General features: G+C 43.9%; 1 protein-coding gene across 18 annotated transcripts in view; it reads right to left on the bottom strand.

Annotated features, from left to right (window-relative positions):
* MAPK8IP3 (mitogen-activated protein kinase 8 interacting protein 3) overlaps nucleotides 1-14,083 on the bottom strand; it is a 71,762-nt gene extending 57,679 nt beyond the window's left edge. For all 18 annotated transcript variants that reach the window (XM_088656537.1, XM_035130803.3, XM_088656541.1 and 15 more), the window contains exons 1-2: nucleotides 11,982-14,083; nucleotides 1,477-1,597 (exon numbers count right to left, since the gene is read on the bottom strand). In XM_088656537.1, coding sequence (XP_088512663.1) covers nucleotides 1,477-1,597; nucleotides 11,982-12,299 — 439 coding nt within the window. In that variant the 5' untranslated portion in view covers nucleotides 12,300-14,083. The remainder of the gene's footprint in view (nucleotides 1-1,476; nucleotides 1,598-11,981) is intronic.
* Between the last annotated feature and the right edge of the window lie 11,096 nt (nucleotides 14,084-25,179).

The raw sequence follows: 25,179 nt of genomic DNA, 5'->3' as shown, positions 1-25,179 counted from the left end.
CAAACTTTGGCCCTCCAGATGTTTTGGACTACAATCCCCATCATCCCTGACCACTGGTCCTGTTAGCTAGGGATCATGGGAGTTGTAGGCCAAAACATCTGGAGGGCCGCAGTTTGGGGATGCCTGGTTTTAGGCACCACCCTTTCTGACTGCATCTCTCCTAGATCCAAGAATGGACAAGCTCTGTCTCTGGCTTTTCATAGGGTCCAGTAGGATTGAAGCCGATCCTGTTGAAGTCGCATGACTGTATGCAGGTTCCCCCCCCCCCCCCAAAAAAAAACCACCATCAAATTAGAGCTTGCGTTGGTAGGACTACACACTAAAAAACTGCAGATCAGGATTTGCCATAGAAACGATAATCCAAGGTATAGATCCTCGTGGTTCTTCACAAGGATGACAACAGCAGCACTGACAGATCACACTGCACATCTGTAAACACCGAGGCAGACTATGATTTGATGGTGGTTTAAAGGGGGATCTCTTGAAAAAATATGAGAATCCATAAGTATCCACGCCTTTAATCCATACTTTTCTCCCATGGCAGCACTGTAAAGCACTGGATCCATAAACTTTATGGTTCAGTCAACAAAGACTGGTGTGATCTGTGACTTGATAGTGCTGGTTAAAATAAGCCCTGTGAAAAAATAAGCGATTTCAAGATAATCCATTTTACTGGCTCAGACAAGTGTGTGTGTACAGTCATACCTCGGTTTAAGTATGGATTTCTGTATTTTAATGTTTTGTTGGAAGCCGCCCAGAGTGGCTGGGGGAACCCAGCCAGATGGGCGGGGTATAAATAATAAATTAGTAGTAGTAGTACGCTTCGGTTTGAGTACTTTCAGTTTAAGTACTCCGTGGACCCGTCTGGAACGGATTAATCCACTTTCCATTACTTTCAATGGGAAAGTTCGCTTCAGGTTGTGTACGGACTTCCAGAACCAATTACACTCATACTTCGGGTTAAGTACGCTTCAGGCTGAGTACTCCGCGGACCCGTCTGGAACGGATTAATCCACTTTCCATTACTTTCAATTGGAAAGTTCGCTTCAGGTTAAGTACGGTATGCTTCAGGTTAAGTACAGACTTCTGGAACCAATTGTGTACTTAAACAAAGGTACCACTGTATGTGTGTGAGCACAGAATGGAAAAAGCAATACTGGCTCCATCTTCCCTCAATTGTCCAGATATTTTGTGGCCACCTAGAATAGAAGATTTTTTTAAAACGGTAAATGCTTTAGAAGAGATTTGTAACCTGTAGCCCTCCATGTACTGTTGGACTACAACTCCCATCATCCCTGCCCTTTGGCGTTATGGGCTGGTGCTGATGGGAGCTGGTGTCCAATGTCATCTGGAGAACCACAGGTTCCTCACCATTGCATTTGTTCAATCAGTATGGACAAACCCCTATTGAATTAAACACAACTTGTGTATGATTCACAGAACGTCAGACAAACTGTACACATGGTTTTCACTTACTCTGGTCTGCATAGTTTTTGGCCTTTAACTCCAGCTGCCGTGTTTGAAATTCAAGGTGCTCGACCTGTATCTGCAATTCCTTCTTCTCCTGTTCCAGTGCATCTTCAAATTCAATGAACTTCTACATGGGCAAAAAAAAAATCCAAACAGAAAAACGGGATATATGTAAGTGGAAAATTACAGCTATCAAATGGACACTGTGACAGGATTGAAGGGGTGTCTTCTCTGATATATCACACACAAGGACACTTCCACCTAAACATCTGACCATGTGAAAACTGAAGTGGTGCTGTCTTGTGAGAGGACTGGTGTCATTTGAGCGAATGAATGTTTGAACTGGTCCTCAGAGGTGTTATAGCAAGGAGAGGCTCAGGAGGAGGAATTCTGTAATACTGTATTATTAAGCATCTTCCTCAGAAAACGAACAATATAATTACAATTTAAAAATAGGGGGGGGGGACACATGCAGTTCCGTATTAAAAGAAATTATCATTCCAATATGTAATAAAGAGAGGCTATCAGGGCCAGCCCTACCATTAGGTAAAGTTGTCGATTTCAGTTTCTTTCACTTTCCAGTCTAAAATTCAGTTTGTTACATTTCCACATCAATTTGTGATTATAACCCAGTGTGGATTAACAAGCAAGCTCTCCTCCCAGGTAGCTCTGGGAACTATAGCTGATGTGAGGGGAGTAAGATTATCCTAACAACTGTCAGGACCCTTAACGAACTACAGTTCCCACCATTATTTTGGGGAAGCCATGACTGTTACAAGTGGTATGATACTTCCTGAAATGTATAATGCAGATGAGGCCTAACTTGGTCTGCCTTGAACATGGAAGCGCAGTGGGAGTCATTTGCTGTTCCCCTCAGGCAAAATCTCTTGGGCCTAACTAGGTTCTCCCACAGCCATTTGAGCTTCCAAAGGTGACTAGCAGATCTAGGGCCTGTGACCCTTCATATGTTGTTGGGCTACAACTCCCATAATCCCTAACCACTGACCACGTTGGCTGGCGATGATGAGAATTGGGAGTCCCACAATGACAGGAAGGCTACAGGGCCCCCACCCCCGATACCTAATCTAGGCCCTGCATAGCAGATATGGGGCCTTGCCCAGCTCCCTGCAGCAGTCAGAAAGGTCCACAAGCTCAAACGCATCCACTTTGCCTCCTTTTCTTCAGCAAACCACAGAGTGGCACAGTTTTATGTCTGCACCAGCACTCGTGTTTTTTTTTTTAAAACAAAACAATAAACCTTGGATTCTTAAGGCCACAATGCTAAACCTGTCACTCTGTGGTTTGTTTCCCCACCGGAAATTAGGGTTTATGACAAGGGTAGGGGCCAAATGGAGAGTCCCTGGCCCTCAGAACTCTCCACAGGCAACACCTCTCACCAGCACAGCATTACGCTTCCCTTAAGAGTTTTTGCCTTAAAATCTGGCATTGTCTCTGGGTTGCCCAGACATAGGATGGAGAGGGGTGTGCAAGTGTGTGCAGAAACCAGCCAACTGTACAAAGGTGCAATTTACAACCGCTGGTTCACCATCATGTTATCATGATTAAAATGCATCTTGCATGATTTTAATAAGTTGGCAACCCTAATAAGCAGCAGCTCTAGGGTCAATTTGTGTATCTGGCCACCCAGTATGGTAATGTTTATAAGAGACATTTATGCTTAGGATATATTCACATATAATGCTTTTAAAAACTTGTGTCGAACTTCTCTACCCTAAGTATTTTATCCTTTCAAAAGTTATGTAAGCGGTTTTTAACCCAGTTGGATTGAAAACTTAAGTTGTGAGCTTTGCACACTTTGGTAAGAAATAGTTCATGTCTTGGTGTGTGCTGAGCAACCAGAACAGATCAGTTACATTTGTATATGTGTTTGTGTGTGAATAGGTTTTGGTTTTGCCCTCTCGCACAGGAGAGCCGTCATAGCAAAAAGCAACAATTTCACAACCCAAGCCCAACAAAAAACTGCTGAGAGTGCTATCCCTGTAAACATGCAAGGCAAAGCCCAGAAAGCAAAACCAGCGAATGCCATCTTGGCAATAGGAACGAAGTGCAAATAAATAATTTAGAAGCAAGCAGGAATTGCTCGATGCATTGCGATATTTACGGGCAGCAAGAGCATCTTCTTCTTAAGGGTCTGTTTGTCATGTACAAAAATGGACAGTGCGTGAAGCTGATCACACTGGAACCATACATAGGGGAAACAGCTAGATGAGAGGGAGGTCCCTTCGGGAGGCATCACAGCTCATTGGGACGGCACATGCATAACGTGGAGGATATCCTGGGTTCAATCTCTGGCACTTCCAATTTAGAAGGACCAGGCAAAAGGTAATGGGAAGGACTTCTGCCAGGGACCCTGGAGAGTTGCTAGCAATCAGAACAGGAAACACTATGCTAAATTGGCACCTGCTCTGACCTGGTTCAAGGTAGTGTCCTATGTTCCTATATAACCCAAAAAACAACAACACACTAGCTTTCCATAAAATCAGCCACCTGCATTCTGAACATAAATAAAAAAACCAAAACAAAAAACTTAGTAGCACATTTTGAAACATGTTTAGAGACAAGGATCCTTCCCTCTTCAGCCTCTCTTTTGCCAAGGCACATCCTGGCTGCATATACACCATCCATTTAAAGCAAGTTCCCCCCGCCCATGAATACTGGGAACAACAATTTGTTAAGAGTGCTGGAAACTGCAGCACAGCGACGGGCAAGCTGCAGTTCCCAAGATTGCTGTGTGTGCATGTGTGCACCCGCTTTAAATGCACGCAGCCAGTTACTTTCAAATTACTACACATCACACCCAAAGTCTGCCTACACAAAATATACAACCTGAGATGAGAGAGAATGCATGTACTTTTGTAAACAAAGAAAACCTTCAATCCCCCCCCTGCAAGAATTAGCCCTCAAAGCTCTTCATTAGTTTTGCTATGGGGAAAGGTGGGTAATAAATATGAAGAACTCTTTAAAAAAATCCTCAGAACAAAAATCTGAAGTGAATGACTGCCCCGAGGATGCAAAAGATGTTAACTCAGACACAGAACGCATTAATGGGCTCCCTTGCTCTTATTTAGCTTTCTCTTCTGTGCTTCTAAATCAGCAAGCGTAACAACTCCATAAAGCTTCATCAACTGCTTGACCTCACATTGATTTCCATAAAGGCCTCACAGACATATGCAGTAAAATCGCGGAGCTCTAAAGCTCTCCCTTTCTTGCCAGTAAAACTAATTTTAAAAAATCCCACCCACTCCCTACTTTTAAGATATCATAAGAATAACTAACTGCATGTCAGTCCAACAGTACATCTTCCTCCAAAAGCCATTTCCACTTATAAACAATTGTATTATGGTAAGAATAACGTATGTTCTCCTCATGGGAGTCCAGCAGGGATGCAGCAAGGACCGCCACCCCCATGATAAAGCATAATCCTCAGCTTTCATTTTTTTTAAAAAAGGCTAAGCTTCTAGCATTTGCAGAACCTGAGATATGAGACAATCAAACTGTGATTAATCAGAAAAAAGTCCCTTCACATCTTTCAAGGTTTGACTCCCCCACCACAATGGGGGAATCCCAAAAACAGTTCAAAGAGGGCTGAGCATTCCAAGTGTCCACACAACAGCAAGTGCCTGTAAATAGGGGTGGAATAAAAACCAGAAAGAGAAACGGAATGGAGTAGCCTGGAAATGGACACGGCTGCCTGCTACCCTAAACAGGAGTATTTCATACTCACCATAATATTTTGTTGAAGTTTCCACTTGTAAATATCTAAAAGGTCTGCATGTGTATATTAAACTTAACTATGGTTTAGTGGTGAACGTGCAATGCTCTGGTGCCCAGGGAGAAAATCACGGGTGCTGCACTCCACCCCTGCTCCTGCTGAGATAAGTCATTATTTGGTTTCACGTTTCATCCCAATCCAGGTTCATGGTTTGTTCCTCTCCAAACAAACCACAAGTTGTAGCCAAGGCTTGTTCTTGGATTACTGCTTGTGGCTTTGTTTTGGAGCGAGACAAAAACCACAAGCCTGGGTCTGCAGTGAAGGAGGATTTAAGGGCCAGCAATTTTAGCCCTGTGCACCAGTACACATTCAAACCATAGTTAAGCCAAATTATATTTTTAAGTACAGATGGGGGACCTCAGGTCTGTTGATGGGATGTGGCCCTCAGGACTCTCTCTCTGGCCCTCGGGACTCTCCCTAGACCACATGCTCTCCACAGCCACACCTTTCACCAGCCCAGATTTACACCCTCCTTGAGAGTTTTGAATTTGACCTTGAAATCTTATTATGCTTCTAGCTTCCAGAGAGGTAAGTAAACTGACATCTGTTGCTTCACCCACTTTTGCTTCTGGCATATGGCCCCTAGAAAGGGATGTGACCCTCAGGTGAAGAAAAGTTGCTCACCCTGATGTGCAAACAAAGTCTGTGCCCTCCGTCATCTTTTCTCCAAAGACCAATCAAAGACTGCAGGTAGGGAAGTGTGTGGTGTTTTTTTTAAAAAAAAACCTGCATACACTTCTGTCTCTTGTGAAATTGGTATTTCTCAGGGTCTGATTCAAGATTTTCCACATTTGGAAAGATTCAAAATCACTACATAAATACTGTAAAAAAAAAAAGTAAGAGCAATGTGTCTGCCAACTATAGATTGGCATCAGTTGGAGAATGACAATGCAAGGTTAATCTCATACAAAGAGCACCTGCAAAGCAGCCACAAACTTTGTGATGCTGCTATACGTTAAGTATCCAAAGGTGGAAAAATCATGAGGGCTTAGCCATCTGCATGCCTAATCAATTTGATGCTACTTAGGAATTGGAAATTCTGGGGTTTTTCCCTTCCGATAGCTAAAATGTAAAGATGGGGGGGGGGGACAAAAAAACAACAACCTTCGCTCTGGGAGCTTCAACCTTGGACGTGGACCAACAAATTGAAATGGAATACAGACAAGATGGAGGTTTCAGATTTCTGAGTTCTAGAACCCTGAATCTGGACCAGTAGCCAGGGCACATCTTTCAACCCTGGTGCCATATGTTGGTGGTAATCAGCTTTGGACATGGTTGAATCCTCCTGGAGGGAACAGGTCCATAGCTTGGGATTCCTACTTGATCCAACATTGCCCCTGAAAACTCAGGTAACCTCTACAGCAGGCATCCCCAAACTTTGGCCCTCTAGTTGTTTTGGTCTACAATTCCCATCTTCCCCGACCACTGGTCCTGTTAGCTAGGGATCATGGGAGTTGTAGGCCAAAACATCTGGAGGGCGGCAATTTGGGGATGCCTGCTCTACAGCTAGGAGTGCCTATTTCCAGCTATGGCTGGTTTGCCAGCTATGGCTAGTTTTGGACAGAGATGAAAACTTGGCCACTGTACTCCATGCTCTGCTAACCCTCACATTAGACTACACTTTCCCATGTACTTTGGGAGTATGTAAAAATGCAGGATGCCAGTCCCACAGCTGAGTTGTCCTTTCCCTGTTCGTCATTTTTGACAGTGTAATGATTTGGAACAGCTTTGGCAAACAATTAATGCCCCCATCATTGGTTAAAAGCAGGCGTGGGGCACATCAGGGCTGGGGAACAAATGTGGCCCTCCAGGCCTCTCGTAACTGGCCCTCAGAACTCTCCCCAAGCCACACCCCTCATTGGCCCTGCTTTGCACACGGAGTGTTTTTTGCCTTGCTGGAATAGGCTCTTGAACTCTGATCAAGACACATAAAATGAATTTGATAGAAAGTACACATGAATCCAATATCTCCATTCATTCTCTATACTTCTCAGTAGTAACTCGTTAATCTTTAGCCACCTCTTCTCTAAGCTGAAAGCACCTTCGGGCCTGAACCAGCCAAAATTCAGCACATCCTATGTCCCACTGATTTCCACAAGAGACTGCAATTCTAGGACAGTTGCCTAACAGCAAGGCCCATGGAATACAGCAGGACTTACTTTTGAGTAAACAGTCATAGGGTTGTACTGTTACAAAACCCCACTCTTTCTCCCACTGAAAACATTGAAATCTTTAAACAGCACAATCCTATGTCTACTCAGAAATAAATTCAACCACTGAGTTCAACTTTGGTTGGATTGTGACTCTAATAGTTTTGATCTCTCCTTCTATGGAAGATCATAGCCATTAAAAATATGAAAAGGCCATGGTTCTCAGGATGGGGAGGGGAAATCTGATGAGTTGTTTCTAATTTAGATAAGATTAAAGGAATTTTATGAATATGCCTAGGATTAAACAGCTGGCAAAGCACATCACTGACATAAGTGCTTTTATATAAATACCAAAGAGAATTATTTTGTTCTCCTTCTGTTTCAGGCTTCTTATACATCAGTTCACAGCTGCCCCATCTTGTTCCTTGCCACACGGCCATGTAGAACCATAGAATCATAGAGTTGGAAGGAACACCGAGGGTCATCTAGTCCAACCCCCAGCAATAAAGGAATCACCACTAAACAGGCTTCCTCAACCTCAGCCCTCCAGATGTTTTGAGACTACAATTCCCATCATCCCTGACCACTGGTCCTGCTAGCTAGGGATCATGGGAGTTGTAGGCCAAAAAACATCTGGAGGGCCGAGGTTAAGGAAGCCTAGCTAAAGAATCTCTGACAGATGGCTATCCAACCTCTGCTTTAAAACCTCCAAGGAAGGAGAGTCCACCACCTTCCAAGGTAGTCTTTTCTGTTGTCCAACAGCTCTTACCATCAGAAAGTTTTTCCTAATGCTTAGTCAAAATCTCCTTTACTGAAACTTGAATCCATTGGTTGAATACCTACCCTCCAGAGCAGGAGAAAACAAGCTTGCTGCATCTTCCACATGACAGCCCGTCACATATTTGAAGATGGCCATCATATCACCTCTCAGTCTTCTCTTCTCCAGGCTAAACCTAACCAACTCCCTCAACCATTCTTCATATGACTTGAACTCCAGACCCTTTATCATGGTCATAGAATCATAGAATTGTAGCCGGAAGGGACACAAGGGTCATTTAGTCCAACCCCCTGCAGTGCAGAATCCTCTTGGTCGCCTTCCTCTGCACACCTTCCAGCTTGTCAACATCCTTCTTAAACTGTGAAGTGATGCCAGAAGACCAGGCATCAGCCCAAGGGACCAGAAAGAATGGCCTGACAATTGATGTAAGGGAAAGAGGCATCCAAGGCTGATGATGCAAAGAGAATTTACCCTCCAGCAGGACTGCAACCTTGGCATAGAAAACTCCTGACCTCCCAGCTCCAGTGGGCCTCCTCAAATTAAAACATCAAGGAAAGCACACTCTAAAAATAACAAATGGGACCACAACAAAATGCTGCAGCGTTGAATACTCCCACTTGAGATTCCAGGGGTTCCATTCCGTCTGTCCCTCTCCACAGTCAATCAGCATTCTATGGCCACTGAGCATGCTCAGTCCTCTTTAGGCTGCTTTGGGGTGAGCAGAGGCTCCTCCCTCAAGTCTTCCCCGCTCAAAAATATATTTTGCACTTCTAGAAACTTGGGGCAGGTATAGAGAACCTTGGGCCCTCCAGTTGTTGCTGAACTACAATGACCATTGTCCCTGGCCCATTGGCCATGTTTGCTGGAGTTGATGGGAATTGTAGTTGCTGAACGTCTGAAAGATTAAAAGCTCCCCTCACCTGCATTAGAGTTTTCCTCATTCTGCTGGTTCAGAGGCATTCTTATATACGAATGGGGGACCATTTTGGCTACAGATATACCCTTAGAACAGGCATCCCCAAACTGCGGCCCTCCAGATGTTTTGGCCTACAACTCCCATGATCCCTAGCTAACAGGACCAGTGGTTGGGGAAGATGGAAATTGTAGTCCAAAACATCTGGAGGGCCAAAGTTTGGGGATGCCTGCCTTAGAACTACAAATTAAGAACCCGGACAAAACTGAGCATATGTTTAAAACCAGGAATTGGTTTTCCTTACCAGAACCAAGTTCATAATTCTTTCCACACAAAAATCTAGCCATTGTCTCCCACCTAAAAAAACTCTCTTTGGATGTGTACACACTATACCTTTAAAGCACATCTGAAACACATTCTTTCTCTCAAAGAATTCTTGCAGAGTTACAATTCCCAGAAACCCGTAACAAACTACAGTGCCCAGAATTATTTGAGGGAAAGAATGTGATTTGACTGTGCTTTTAGTGTATAGAGTGTATACAGCCTTGATTCAGTATCTTAATTGAGGAAGGAGAAAAAAATTTTTTTAAACAACTTTGATTATTTTTACTTACTATTACATTTATATCCAATTTCCCTTCAAGAACCTCAGGGTGGTGTGTAACTTGAGTGGGTCACCTCATGCCTAGGGGTCGGATGGGGGTCTCCAGGTGTCTCTATCCAGCCTTAAGAATTGTCCCAAGGCCACACCCCTTTGCACCCCAAGTCTATTTTTTGCCTAGATGGAATTTTACTGATGTTGCTTTTTTTACTTACCTGGATGCAAGATAGAAGGGGGTGTGTATGTGTGTAGAAACTAGGCTACTGTACAAAGGTAAAAGTTACATTAACTTCTCCCCCCACTTTTGCCCATGCCCACCACTGACATGCGACCCTTGGAAGGTTGCCCAGAAGAGAATGCAGCCTTCAAGCTAAATAATAATAATCCCCCAACCCTAGTGTATACAGTTCTCCCCCTCTCCATTTTATTCTCACAATAACCCTGCAAGGTAGCTTCAGCTGAGAGACAGCAACTGGCTCAAGGTCACCCAGTGAGACTTGGGGATTAGAACCTTGGTCCTCCAGGCCCTAGTCCAGGCATCCCCAAACTGTGGCCCTCCAGATGTTTTGGCCTACAACTCCCATGATCCCTAGCTAACAGGACCAGTGGTCAGGGAAGATGGGAATTGAAGTCCAAAACATCTGGAGGGCCGAAGTTTGGGGATGCCTGCCCTAGTCCAACACTCTGACCACTAGGCCACACTGGCTGTTGTTGCTGCTGTTAAAAAATTGGGAGTCAGAAGAACTTGCAAATCTACGGCAAATCACTAAGAAATCAACCAAGAGCAATTCCAGTCCTGCAACACCAGCCAACATCAAACAGAGCAACTTTGGCACTTGGGTCCACTTCCTTGGCATTTACAAACACCCCCTTTGCACCACACAAGGGTGGGAACTAAAGATAGCAGAGGCTGGCACTTCCAGGGCCTAGCAGTGTGCCACACAAGCCTCCCCTCCTCTTTTTTCACCAACAAATGATTGGCGGGATGGAGGGGAAGAGATTGCCCAGAGGGCAAACTGAATTTATGGGAATTAAAATCTAGAGAAAACAGAAAAACAGGGGAGAACCGGCCGAGTGACTTACTGGGGTCTAGCGATAGATTTATCTCATCTTGGCACAGGAATCAGTGTATGAGTGGCAGAGGTACGTGGCTGGTTGCCAAGGGCTGATGGACAGGGGAGGCAGGTGGGCGCAGCTATCCTAGGCCCACCTTCCCCCAACCTGGTGACCTCCAGTTGTTCTGGATTACAAATCCCATCAGCCCCAAGTAAAACAGGGCTGATGGGAGTTGCAGTCCAAAGACAAATAAGAAGCACCAGGCTGGGGAAGACTGGCACTAGGATACAAAAGGGAGACAGATGATGGGGACCCAGACAGGGACAAGGTCCCAACCAATAGGGCAGACTATTTTAGGAAGCGGATCAGGAGGAATAGAAGGTAATTTACTTGGTGGGGGTGGGTGGCAGGTTGCAAAGGAAAGTATTTTGCACACAGCACTCCATGGAAAGTATCCCTGCAGCGTCTTCACTGCATTGGATCTTTGCTTCACCTCCCTCCACCCATCCCACTCTGGATGGATTCCGACTTGGGTCTTTAAATGTCTCCTGGAGTCTAGTAAAAGAAACCTGGGTGTCCACAAGGACTCCCCTCTGCCCCCATTCCCATTTCAAGAAACTTAATCCACAGAGCTCCAATGCATTTGCCAGATTCCAGTGGGCTGCTCCTTCGCTCCTTTTCACCTGCTCTTTATACAAGACAGGACAAGCGGTGGCTTATTCCTAACCCTTTCTCATGTGTGTTTTTTTTAGGAGTCCAGCAAAGGCTCTACAGAACATTTCATCCTCCTGGAGAATCTGCTGCAGCTAAGCAGGTCCTGGATCTGTCATTTGGATGGCAAATCCCATGCGGTTGTAGAATAATAGTAACAACAACAGTACTACTACTACTACTACTAAAAATAATAATAATCCACTATTAGTAGGTGATGAATCACAAGTACAATCCACATGAGCTGGGCCTGAGCTTCAGAAAGCCATCCTCCTGGCCAGATCTGGGCCACGGCAACACCACTCTTGCCTATGAGGCTGCTCGGGAGCAGGAGGGCTGCGGCGGCCTTGGTGGGTCCCCTTGGCTCCTCGCCTGGGCCGGGCCCAGCGCTGCGCCCTCGTTGCGCGCGCCGCGGCGGCCTCTCCGCACCCCACCCCCACCCTCCCCCTGCTGCAGGCGCGTCGCCCGCAGGGGTCTCCCTCTCTCCGGCTCCTCTCTCTCGGGCTCACCTCCTCGGCCTGCTTGCGCAGCGCCTTCTCCCGCTCGTACTGCGTGAGCAGCTGCTCGTTGTCCTCGCGCAGGAGCTCCAGCTCCACCTCATGCTCCTGGTTGTCGGTGAGCACCGAGTCGAGGTTCTCCAGCACCGTCACCACCAGCGGCATCAGCTCCTTGACCACCTCCTCGTCGTAGCAGCGGATGAGGCGCTCGAACTCGCGGTAGATGCTGTTGGCCAGGCCCGACACCCGCTCCGACATCACCGAGCCGGAGCAGTAGTCGTCACCCGGGTAGCCCCCGACGCCGCCGTCGTCCAACTGGATCTCCAACATCTTGGCGCCGCCGCCTCGTCCTCTTCCTCCGCTGATCGACGAGCCCCGCGCCGCGGATAGAAGGCGCTCCCACCGACAGCGGCACCTGCTCCGCCGGCTTGCAGAAGATGGATGGCGGCGGCGGCGGCAGCGGCGGCGGCGATGCTGATGCTGCTCCTGCGCCTCCTGCTTCGGCCTCCGCCTCCCCAGCGCTCGGCTCGGCTCTGCCCAACGTCGCTTGCGCTGCGCCACTGGCCACTCCCGTTGCCGTCGCCTCTCCTCTCCCTGCCTTGCGCGCACAGGCGCATCAGCACCAGAGACGCCGCTGCGGCCAGGCTGCTATTGGGAGGCGCGGGGGAGGGAGGGAGAGAAGGAAGAAAGGTGGGTTTACAATCGGATTTCCCGTGCGCATCCCTCCTTCCTTCCCTCCAATATGGAATAGGTTTTCATCATTACTAGGCTGGCCTGAGCTGTGGCCGTATAGAAGGCGCGTTATTTATAATTGGGGGTGGGGGGCAGATCCAGAGCAATGCTTTGCGACGGCAAAAGACAGGGGGAAATGAGGGTAGCCTGCTTGCTTTTGTTGTTTAGTCGTTTAGTCGTGTCCGACTAAACGACTAAACAACAAAAGCCGTTTAGTCGTGTCCAACAATCCGTGTGCCTGTATATTTAATTGGTTACATTTTAGGTACATGGCACAATATCCTCAAACTCCCATTTATGCTTTTTTTGTTGTTTAGTCGTGTCCGACTCTTCGTGACCCCATGGACCAGAGCACCCCAGGCACTCCTGTCTTCCACTGCCTCCCGCAGTTTGGTCAGGCTCATGTTGGTAGCTTCCAGAACACTGTCCAACCATCTCATCCTCTGTCGTCCCCTTCTCCTTGTGCCCTCAATCTTTCCCAACATCAGGGTCTTTTACAGGGAGTCTTCTCTTCACGATCTGTCCTTCCAGTGAGCACTCAGGGCTGATTTCCTTCAGAATGGATAGGTTTGATCTTCTTGCAGTCCATTGGACTCTCAAGAGTCTCATCCAGCACCATAATTCAAAAGCATCAATTCTTCAGCGATCAGCCTTCACTTCCATACATCACTACTGGGAAAACCATAGCTTTAACTATACGGACCTTTGTTGGGAAGGTGATGTCTCTGCTTTTTAAGATGCTGTCTAGGTTTGTCATTGCTTTTCTCCCAAGAAGCAGGCGTTTTTTAATCTCGCGACTGCTGTCACCATCTGCAGTGATCATGGAACCCAAGAAAGTAAAATCTCTCACTGCCTCCATTTCTTCCCCTTCTATTTGCCAGGAGGTGATGGGACCAGTGGCCATGATCTTAGTTTTTTTGATGTTGAGCTTCAGACCATATTGTGCGCTCTCCTCTTTCACCCTCATTAAAAGGTTCTTTAATTCCTCCTCACTTTCTGCCATCAATGTTGTGTCATAAGCATATATAAGGTTGTTGATATTTCTTCCAGCAATCTTAATTCTGGCTTGGGATTTATCCAGTCCAGCCTTTCACATAATGAATTCTGCATATAAGTTGAATAAGCAGGGACACAAATCCGTATCTCATTTGCAGCTCAGTAAACTCCCATTTACTGAGATGCAAATGAGATACGGATTTGGAAGAATCACCACCTAATACTAAGTAAGCTACATTCAGCCTGGTAGGGCTTGCTTCAGAATGAACACAGGATAGATTGCTATGAAGATCATTCTGTGGGTGAAACTATCCCTGCAGGGATAAAGTTGGGCATTTTTTTTTTAATGCATTGTAGAATTCCCATGCATTACATTTCTGATCAGTGCAGTTAAAGCCACTTTCTTAAACCAGGAGCCTAAGCCGTGCACAAAACCATATGCATATATAGTTGTGAAGTTTAAAGGGGGGGGGGGGTAAATTTTGTAAATAAATAAATAATCATCTCACCCATATAATTAATGCATTACACATAATACAACACATTTTAACTACTGCACAACAAAAACCCAGTTGCAAAATATTTCCATCTGATAAAGATATAAACAGGTCCCAATGTGTGGTCTTCCATATGCTTTATTAAGGATGTGTAATGCCTTCAGAGAGACAAATGAGGCTGAACCCTGTACGGAAATCATAATCTCTACGGAAATCCCGGCTTTTTAACTTTTTGCATCTCACATCTGAGTTTCTGCATTGGAAACAAATTGATACATAGTTCACTTGATGGAGATATTTAGGTCTCCGTCAGACAACCTATTTATTGTAGATTTATCCTGATTTGCTTGCCCAAAGTTTATGTGGAGGTTAGATAATTTCTTATCTTTATTGAAAATTCAGTCTGATTTGTTTGTAGGAAGGTTACACAACAATTATTGTTGTTATTAATTACCCATCCTTCACTCTAAGGTTCCAGAGAAGACTACTACAATTAAAACACATTGTTAAAAACTTTTTAAAACAACTTACAAACACAAAAATAAGGTGGCCAGTCATGCTGACCTGTTTACAGGACATTTGTACATCTTCCCACTAATTGTTCATTCATTAAAACACTTTTTAATGCAATTCACATTCACTTTGCTAACCGCAAAAACTCCATCCTTCCTTAAAAGTGGATTTATTGTGTGACAGATGACTTAATTCCACTTTGATTTCACAAAACTACAATTCCCAGTGTGTGCATGAATCCCTCCCACAAATACTGTCAGTCTGGAGACATCATATGATAAATCCACCTCTTAAATGCCCTCAGCCACTGGTTCCATGGAGTGAGCATTCATCTTCCAACCAGACCCTACTTCACATCCCAATATGTTTGCTGCAATATGTTTCTCCAACTTCAGCTGGTGTGTCAGATGTGCCCTTTCCTAGAGAAGACAGGCCAGCCCAGGCCTTGATCATTCATGTTTTAGGAACCTCTAATATAGACTACTGTGATGTGCTGTTTGTGGGACTGCCCTCAAAAAAGGATCTTGTAACTTTAGATGGTGCAAAATGCCAGATAGCTGCCTACATTTGGTCAGTCAGAGCATATTACTGTGGTGCTGTTGGATCCATACTGGCTGACCATTTGAAATAATATACTCTCAATTTACCTTTATTTATTTTTATTTTTGATGCCTTCTATTAAATTAACGTAACAGATCTTCATGGTACTGACAATAATAACAATAATAACAATTATAATAGGAAGACCAAGAGTAACAGAAACTACAATAGCTTAAGGAAAACACTAATGACCAAGCTTTACATTTAATTAAATATTGTAAAACTAACTGCACACCACAGAAATCATTCTCTGTTTTACTTTGTTACTCTGTCACCTACATATATTCCTCACATTCAGTCATATAGTTATATCTTAATTTGTTTTGACTTATCAGCCACTTTAACTATAATTAGTGTATATTTCCCCTGATCATGTGTTGGGACTGACTGCATCTTTACCTTAGTACTGTATTCCAACAGATAATCTACAGGCTCAATTTACCTTTAAACCATTAAGCCAGAAATCAAGGAAGCATAGAAAAGGAAGGCTGCTGAAGGCATCTTGATCAAGGCCCTCCCCCAACCCCTCCTCCCAAAAAGAAACCCTGTACTGTATCTGGCACTGCCATTTCTCATTCAAAATCCTACTATGCAAGGTCACATAAATAGCCTTCTACCGTATGTCACTTAACACTGACAAAAAGTACACATTTCCTAGTTGCATGACTTAGGAATACACCTCTGTGGATACCTCTGTTTCATATAACAGCAACCCAAACTGTGAAGCAAACAATAAAATAAAGAGCATCAGCTGAGAGATTCTCTGTGCCATCTCTGGAAAGATCGGGAGCAGCATGTCAAGGGCCCTGCAATAAAATCCATCCCCCAACCTCTCTAATGACTAATCAATGAGGCACCAGAAAGATTTGGGTAGAGTTGTAATGTGAGCTTCAGTGTTCTGGTCTGAGGAAGGAAAAAGGAATGGGGAGAGAGGCAAAAAGCTTGCAAGAAACCTCAGGAGAGATCTCTTAGTTGCTCCTAATAGCACTCTAAAACACACTCTATTCAAGACAAGGGATGGATCTGTCTAGAGCTATGCAGAAGGGATGTCTGAGCCCTGCTTCTTTAGATGTCAGGATGCCTGCTGTAAATCTCCAGATTAAATTTATTTTAAAGAATATGGGAGGATGTCTTTCTTGCTTTTGCCAAGTGCCCCAAATGAACATGGTCACCAAAGAAAGGAATTTGAATTTGTTGCATTTATTTTTTTTGGACTGAATACTACTTAAAACACAATAAAATAAAATCTTTAAGTATTTTACATAAACACAATCCAGGTGCAACATTTAATAACATTTCTTTAAAACTACAGAAAAATGGAATCAAAACACAACTATATATCATAAATAAAACGGAACAGTGTACAAAACAAAAAATAGATATTACAAATTTGGGTCCAGGCATAGTTACCCAGAAGGGAATGTGACCCTTGTGTTCTTGAGCTCTGCTATATGGACCTCTTACTCGGGCTGGGAGTTTGCCTAGGACTCAGATACCTTCTGGCTCTGTCTTTGCCTTCTTGTTCTACCTCTCCAGCTTTATTCTCAGTTCCAGCTGGAAAGCTGCTTTCAGCTCAGCGCTGACCAGGATCAAGCTGGCAATGGGTTCTCTATAATTTGTTACAAATCTTCACTCAGCTTGTGGCTGCTATCATAAAGACCTTCCCTTGACCTTCTTTTTATAGAGCAGCATGTTCCTCCTGGTCTTATCAGACTGGGAAACCTCCACAAGAGCTGTTAAATAACACCAAGTGCACAACTATAGCCATCACAGTAGTTTTCTTTATGCCATTACAGTGGTACCTCAGTTTAAGTACACAATTGGTTCCAGAAGTCTGTACTTAACCTGAAGCGTACTTTCCCATTGAAAGTAATGGAAAGTGGATTAATCCGTTCCAGACGGTCCGCAGAGTACTTAACCTGAAGCGTACTTAATCTGAAGCAAACTTTCCCATTGAAAGTAATGGAAAGTGGATTAATCCATTCCAGACGGGTCCGCGAAGTACTCAACCTGAAGCGCACTTAACCCGAAGTATGAGTGTAATTGGTTCTGGAAGTCCGTACTTAACCTGAAGCGTACTTAACCTGAAGCGAACTTTCCCATTGAAAGTAATGGAAAGTGGATTAATCCGTTCCAGGAGGGTCCGCGGAGTACTTAAACTGAAAGTTCTCAAACCGAAGCGTACTTAAACCGAGGTATGACTGTATTGTACTGTATTGCACTAATTACCAGCACACTTATGGCAGCAATGATGCCACAAAGCTCTTAGGCAATTTTGCTTTCTGCTTGAGCTTATTTATGCCTCCTTGTTTTTGTTTTTTTGCTGGAAAGGTTTCTACATCCACTAATTTTCTCTCAGATAAATAAATGTGCTAAAGAAAGAAAATTATGTATCTGGTGCTACCAGTGTGACTATGGATTGGCAGCAGTTCTCTAGATCTCCTTCATTTCCCAGATATTGGCCAATAGAGGATGTTAGCTCATTCCTCAGTGGAAAAATCTCCCAGAGTAGGTAGCCTAAATAGTATCAATGACAAACAAAACAGTCCCTGCCTGTAGGCTTACAAGCTAAAGGGCATAACACAAAAGGAAAGAGGAATACATGCAAATTCAGCCACCTGCTCCTAAAATTATTCCAAAGTTCTTATGATGGCCAGCTTGACTTCTGGGAAAGGATGACCCAAACAGAGCTTGGTTCACACTTGAGCTGATGGGTGCTTCCTGTTTCTATACCTCCTGTAGCCTGATAGAGTGGGCAAGGGAAAATTGGGACCTGATGGACCTGGTCTCTTGACAGAGCCAACAGAATGAGCCCACATGCCTATATTTTCCTCTGCTGTTACCTGGTGGAACTATATAACAGCACAGTGCATTTATAGGATGGATGTAAGCAGAAGTGAAGTCCCTGTACCTCAGAACTGAAGCTGGATAGAAACAGGGATCATAGAATCATAGAGCTGGAAGAGACCACAAGGGCCATCCAGTCCAACCCCCTGCCAAGCAGGAAACACCATCAAAGCATTCTTGACATATGGCTGTCAAGCCTCTGCTTAAAGACCTCCAAAGAAGGAGACTCCACCACACTTCTTGGCATCAAATTCCACTGTCGAACAGCTCTTACTGTCAGGAAGTTCTTCCTAATGTTTAGGTGGAATCTTCTTTCTTGTAGTTTGAATCCATTGCTCCGTGTCCGCTTCTCTGGAGCAGCAGAAAACAATTTTTCACCCTCCTCTATATGACATCCTTTGAACATGGCTATCATATCACCCCTTAACCTTCTCTTCTCCAGGCTAAACATACCCAGTTCCCTAAGCCGTTCCTCATAAGGCATTGTTTCCAAGCCTTTGACCATTTTGGTGGCCCTCCTCTGGACACGTTCCAGCTTGTCAGTATCCTTCTTGAACTGTGGTGCCCAGAACTGGACACAGTACTCCAGGTGAGGTCTGACCGGAGCAGAATACAGTGGTACTATTACTTCCCTTGATCTAGACGCTATACTCCTATTGATGCAGCCCATAATTGCATTGGCTTTTTTAGCTGCTGCATCACACTGCTGACTCATGTCAAGTTTGTGGTCTACCAGGACTCCTAGATCCTTTTCACATGTACTGCTCTCAAGCCAGGTGTCTCCCATCCTGTATTTGTGCCTTTCATTTTTTTGCCCAAGTGTATTGCTCCTGATGTCTATGCTGTTTTGTTTTGTTTTGGCCTTTCCTAAACAGGGTTTGCATGGTAGTATGTAGTTTAAACAAACATGCAAAACTGTTTTATTATAGCCATTATGATTACACTTATACCCCACCATTCTTCCATGATATAACTTAAGGCAGCATCCGGGGTCTCTCAGACAGTTTCCCATGCAGGTAATGGGCCAGATCTAGACCTACTTGCTTTCAGCAAGGTGGCTACAACATGTGCCTTCAGACTATATCCTGGCACCCAGAATACAGGGCTAAGGGAAATCCCTGGTACCTGACTGTATGGATGCCTATGTGAGCCATTCAGTGTCTGCCTGGATGTTCCTAGTGCAAGGTCCTATTCTGATCAGATCCACCTCTGTCCACAAACTCTACATGGCTGGACAGCTCCCTTGCTGCCTCAGCAGCCTTGCCTTGGGTCCTTATACCCTGTTGGACAGCTCCCCTGCCTTGCAAGCAGATGAGGAACCAGAACCTCACAGCATCAGGAGTGATAATTCTAGCCTGCAAGAGTACAACCCACTTCCCAATTGTTTTATGAAGAAATCCTCGCAATTGGGAACCCCGTACTGCTTTCTTAACGTGTAGCTTTGCCCTAAATGAGACACAACAGGGGAAGGATGAGAGATGACATCATCTGGCTAGAGCTCTCCTTGCCGATGAGCCACGATGCGTGAAATGACACAGGGAGAAGGGATTGCTCAGTTGGGGGGCTGTGCAATATTTAAGCAGGTCTGGTCTGGGGTTGTCAGAGGAAAGCTTCCCTCACAGCTGCTCCGCCTCCTTTCTCCAGCCTTGCTTCACCCACTGGGGCCCAGAGATGCAGAGTGTGAGTCATCAGACCAGGATGAAACAGCAAATAAGCAGCATCCATCTCCAGGAACAAGGCAGAGCAGAGCAGGGGGAATTCCCTCTTGAAGGAGAAGGAGAAGGAGGAGGAGGAGAAGGAGGAGGAGGAGGAGGAAGAGGAGGAGGAGGAGGAGGAGGAGGAGGAGGAGGAGGAGGAGAAGAAGAAGAAGAAGAAGAAGAAGAAGAAGAAGAAGAAGAAGAAGAAGAAGAAGAAGAAGAAGAAGAAGAAGAAGAAGAAGAATCACATGGAATATGTTCGTGGGAAATCAATTTAGTTAGCAGAATGCTGGTGTTCCTGCTTTCCCCATAGAGGTTTTTTAAAAAGTTAACTACATAACTGGGCTTTGTGTTTCTTTAAGGCTGGCATGGAACGCACAAGGATCCTTTGTTAATCAAGGTTGGCAAAAAACAAACAAACCACATGTGTTGCAGGGAGTTGTGGCACTGCTGTTGCTTCTTGTTGTTGTATATTTGTATCTTGCTTTTCCTCACAGGAGCACAAGGCTGTGTACATTGTCTTTCTTTTCATTTTCACAACAGCCCTGTGAGGTAGCCTAGGCTGAGAGTAGGTAGTTCTCACACCAAAGTTGTGAAACTGCACATACTTGGAATTATTATTATTATTATTATATTTGCATTTTTGTTATTTATCAGAAGTGGTGGTGGTATTTTACTGTGATTATTAAGACCATAAAAATGTTGCAGTTAAAGCAGTAGGTGGGGCTACTTTTCTGCCTTCATGGATGTTTATTTTGCATTATGTGATCTGTAAATGACATATATTTGTATCTTGCTTTTCCTCCCCTCCTCTCTTTTTATCTTTATCTTTGGAACAGCCCTGTGAGGTAGGCTAGGATACATTAACAATGTTCTTAAGCAATTCTTGCCAATATATTTCAGGGGAAGGGATGCAGGGCCCCAATCCACATACAGTGGACCAGGACTAGGAAGTCCTGTTGGCATGGGGAACCTTTGGCCCATCAGGAATTGAACTACAACTCCCATCGTCCCTGGCCATTGGCTATATTTGCTTGGGCTAATGGGGGTTGTAGTTCAGCAACAGCTGGAGGGCCAAATATTTCTCTTTTAATGTAAGGGCCAGATTGGTTTGCACCACCTATTGAATTCTACAACCAGGGACTTAGTTGGAACTTCACTGGAACCTGCTACATCAGATTTTTGCATCCAATACTAAGCCTTCTGGGTGTAGAATTCAGATAGGGGGTGCAAACTAATAAGGCCTTTTAGAACAAGAAACACAGGGACCAGATATGTAGTGAACTTTTCTTCACTAAAATAATGTTCCAAATGATAAAGAGGGCACAATTAAAGGAATTAAAGGGAATTAAAAACAACCACCATGCCCTAGCAGAGCATTCGTAAACAGCTTCATTAAATTATCATCATAATAATTGGGGCTCTCTAAATGCTCTAGTTCAGTGGTGGTGAAGTGAGGAGGAGAGGAGGGCTGGGTTAGGGTTAGGGTAAGAAGAGGGTGGCGGCCTCCCCTGACAAAGGGAGGCAACTTGAGTGCAAAAAAATAAAATACAGTGGTACTGCTACTTACAAATGTTTCTACTTACGAATGGAGCTCCGTCCGCCATCTTGGATGCGGTTTAGATAGGATTATTTCTACTTACGAATTTTTAGATAGGGTTGCTTCGACTTCCGAATTTTTTCTCCCAATGCATTCCTATGGCATTCAACTTACAATTTATTTATTTTTTGACTTACGAATGTGCGTTCGGAACGCATTAAATTCGTAAGTAGAGGTACCACTGTAAATCCAAGACGGGAGGTGATCTGGTGTGGGAATTTGAAGCCGGGCAGGGACTCAAAGGGGACGAGGTGTAGCTGAGGGAATTAAGAGCAACATGGTGGGCAACACTGGGGTGTGAGGGATGGGTGTCCTCTCTGGAGGGTTGTTTCCCATTATAAAGAGTATCTGAGGGGTGGATCAACAGGACTTCAGCCAGCCGACTTCCTTTGGGACTGATAGGAGTGCATGTAAACACGCTTGTGCAGGTTGCATTTTGCAATAAACAGGTGCTTAATTGTTGGCAGGCAAAAGGGTGACCCTTTTGAGGTAATGTGGTTTGTGTTTATCCTTTTATCTTGTGAATGTAGATGGAATAAGTATTGGAAGGGAGGAGGGTTATTGGTTTGTTCTTGTTTTCATTATGTATTTTGTGGGTTTTTTTATCTTGTATTTTTATGCTGTGAACTGCCCTGAGACCTGCACATGAAGGGCAGTATGCAAATTTAATAAACGAATAAATAGTGCATGTCTTAAAAGAGAAAGGAACCTAATGGAGAAAAAAGCACTGAGTTAAAGCATAAAATTATATATCAATGGAAAGACAGTTTAATGAAGAATGTAATGCAATAACTTTCATGAAGGGTTATTTATTACAACAGCAGTCATAAAGAAGAAACGTGAAACACACAGAAAAAAAAGAGATATATAGGTGAAATTGCTGTGTTGGCACTTTGCGATAAATAAGTGGGTTTTGGGTTGCAGTTTGGGCACTCGGTCTCTAAAAGGTTCGCCATCACTGCTCTAGTTAATCCAAGCTCCATGTAAACCAGTGGAGGCTGGTCCTTTAGGGAGAATGGGTTACTACCCCACCAGCCTCAGTTTGTCCTCAGCCAGTGCCTACTGGCTTGTCCTCATATTTGCAATCAGTCAGTGGGTGGCTCTTCCTGCTATTGGCTCTGGGCGCCACCTAGTGTTGGTCTTCCCACTTCCGCTGTATTATTCCCAATGAGCACCAGCCACCACTGATCTCTAAACCCTTGGCCAGAAATTGTGTAATGGAGGTGGGAAGGGAAGTCTACATGCAGAGGGTCATTCACTGTAGAACAGCTGGAATTGAATATAAATAACGTAAAATGTTGAAAATTGAAAAATTGTAAACTGTTAATGACATAACAAGGAATCATAGGATTTGTCAGTTTTCCCACCGCCTTTGCACTCATTGGCCAGAATGCTGGAAGTCTGGAGTGAATTTATTTCATAGAGAACAACAATTAGGTGGCATAGTGCTTTGATGCTCTTCTTGTTATTTCCAAAAGTAAAAGGGGCAGAAACAGGAACTGAAAAAGATATAGAAGTTTGAATATCATCCATGCCCTCCAACATTTCACGGATGAAAATAGGAATGTGCCTGCAACAATCCTGACCTCATATCAATGATGACTTCAGGAGCCACATTCTCCCCACTATTCTACGTTTTGAATGGTTTTGATTCACGTGCTGGATAGTAGTATGTTAATTTACTTTGAAAGATCCTCACAAGCTACTGCTGTTAAAGGCAATATGTTGGTTGCTCTTTGGGTAAAGATCTACTACCAGGGAAGACAGAGCCTTTTCAAGGATAGCCTGGTAGGTATTTTGAACTTCCTCTTCAGGAGTACATAGGGCACCATCATTTTTGTTAATTTTTTTGTTTGTTTGTTTTGAAAAAAGAGAGAAACCCGAAATTGGTTTTTTTTTAAATCCAGTGTACACTTAGTTCATCTGTTTTGCTTGAAAATGTTGTTTAGCTGCTGTTGCTTAATTGTAAGTTGTAAATGGAAATTGTTTTATTTAATAGTTGCAGTGATAATTCTTTTATGTTTTATTTGATGCTTTTATTTTGTTACCTTGTGATGGCAACATGCCCTGAAAGGCAGGCTAGAAATCTATCCAATAACCCTAGCATCTCCAGGTGTGTGGGAAGAATATTGCCTGAAACCCTCCAGAGCTGCTACTAGTCAGTACTTCCTATACATAAGGTTGCACTGTTTGTTTAGGATAATCTGATGTGATTCCCCTCCTCTATTTCCCTTTTCTGTCTCCCTACCTCTTAGTCATTCTTCTCGCCTCTTCCTCTTTCAGGCCTTTCAACTGATCTCTTCATTGCAATATGAAAGGTGGTTTACTGTGTAAAAGGCTTATTAAAAGGTCTGACATTTTAACTGGGAGGAACTTTGACCTAGTCCTAGGATTTGAAATGACTGTGTTGAAGGTGAGAAAGAAAGTTGTGGAATTAAATGAGGATGGAGAAAAAACAGATAAGAAAAGTTGTTGAAATATACAGTCATACATTGGTTTAAGTATGCCTCAGTTTGAGAATTTTCAGTTTAAGTACTCGGCGGACCTGTCTGGAACGGATTAATCCACTTTCCATTACTTTCAATGGGAAAGTTTGCTTCAAGTTAAGTACGCTTCAGATTAAGTACAGACTTCCGGAACCAATTGTGTTTGTAAAACGAGGTACTGTACCACTGTACTGTAATTGTATTGGTTATGCACTAAAATTAATAAAGAGTATTTATTAAGCTCATACCAATGACAAACTTAGTTGGTCTCTAAGGTGCTACTGGAAGGAATTTTTTTATTTTGTTTTGACCATACCAGACCAACACGGCTACCTACCTGTAATGAGTAACGAGTAACGAGCGTCTCCACTCCCATTGTTCTACCCGGACACTGAGGTCCAGTGCCGAGAGCCTTCTGGCGGTTCCCTCGCTACGAGAAGCCAAGTTACAGGGAACCAGGCAGAGGGCCTTCTCGGTAGTGGCACCCACCCTGTAGAATGCCCTCCCACTAGAGGTCAAAGAGAACAACAATTACCAGACCTTTAGAATGCATCTTAAGACAGCCCTGTTTAGGGAAGCTTTTAATGTTTGAGGGATTTCTGTATTTTAATGTTTTTTTGGAAGCCGCCCAGAGTGGCTGGAGGAACCCAGCCAGATGGGTGGGGTATAAATAATAAATTATTATTATTATTATTATTATTATTATTAGAGTATTGTTGTTGTTGTTAGTTTATTCAGCAACATTTATAGAATATGTAACAAAATAAGTAAATATCTAAGTGGTTTACATAAAATAGTATAATTTTTAATCAAAAATACTTATAAAACCAGTCAACGTTAAGAGTAAGCAGACAATTTAATAACACAGATAAAATCCACATAATTTTAAAAAAAATCTGGACAGGCTTGCTGAAACAAGAAAGTATTTAGCAGGCATCAAAAACAGCAAAACTTAGATGTCTGCTAGAGATTTATTTTACAAATTGAAAGCTGAAAATTCAGGAAGAATTTCAGAGGGGACGGAAGCAGAGGTGTGGGTGGTTCCTGGATTGGAGGAAGGCATCAAACAGTAATGAAGGCATCCAACAGCACTTCAGACTAATTTGTTTTGGATCCTAGTAGGATACCGTTAATCACTGAAATCATATCCTGTATTTATTACAGCAGCACCTGGTACAGACCCGAGATCCACCCCTGACTCCCAACCTGCAACATGGGACCCACTTCCACACATTCCCTTGA

The sequence above is a fragment of the Zootoca vivipara genome, chromosome 13 (assembly GCF_965207765.1).
Source record: "Zootoca vivipara chromosome 13, rZooViv2.hap1.1, whole genome shotgun sequence".
Taxonomy (NCBI): Eukaryota; Metazoa; Chordata; class Lepidosauria; order Squamata; family Lacertidae; genus Zootoca; species Zootoca vivipara.
Note: the sequence above shows the minus strand (reverse complement) of the source record. Positions and strands in the feature narration are given on the sequence as shown.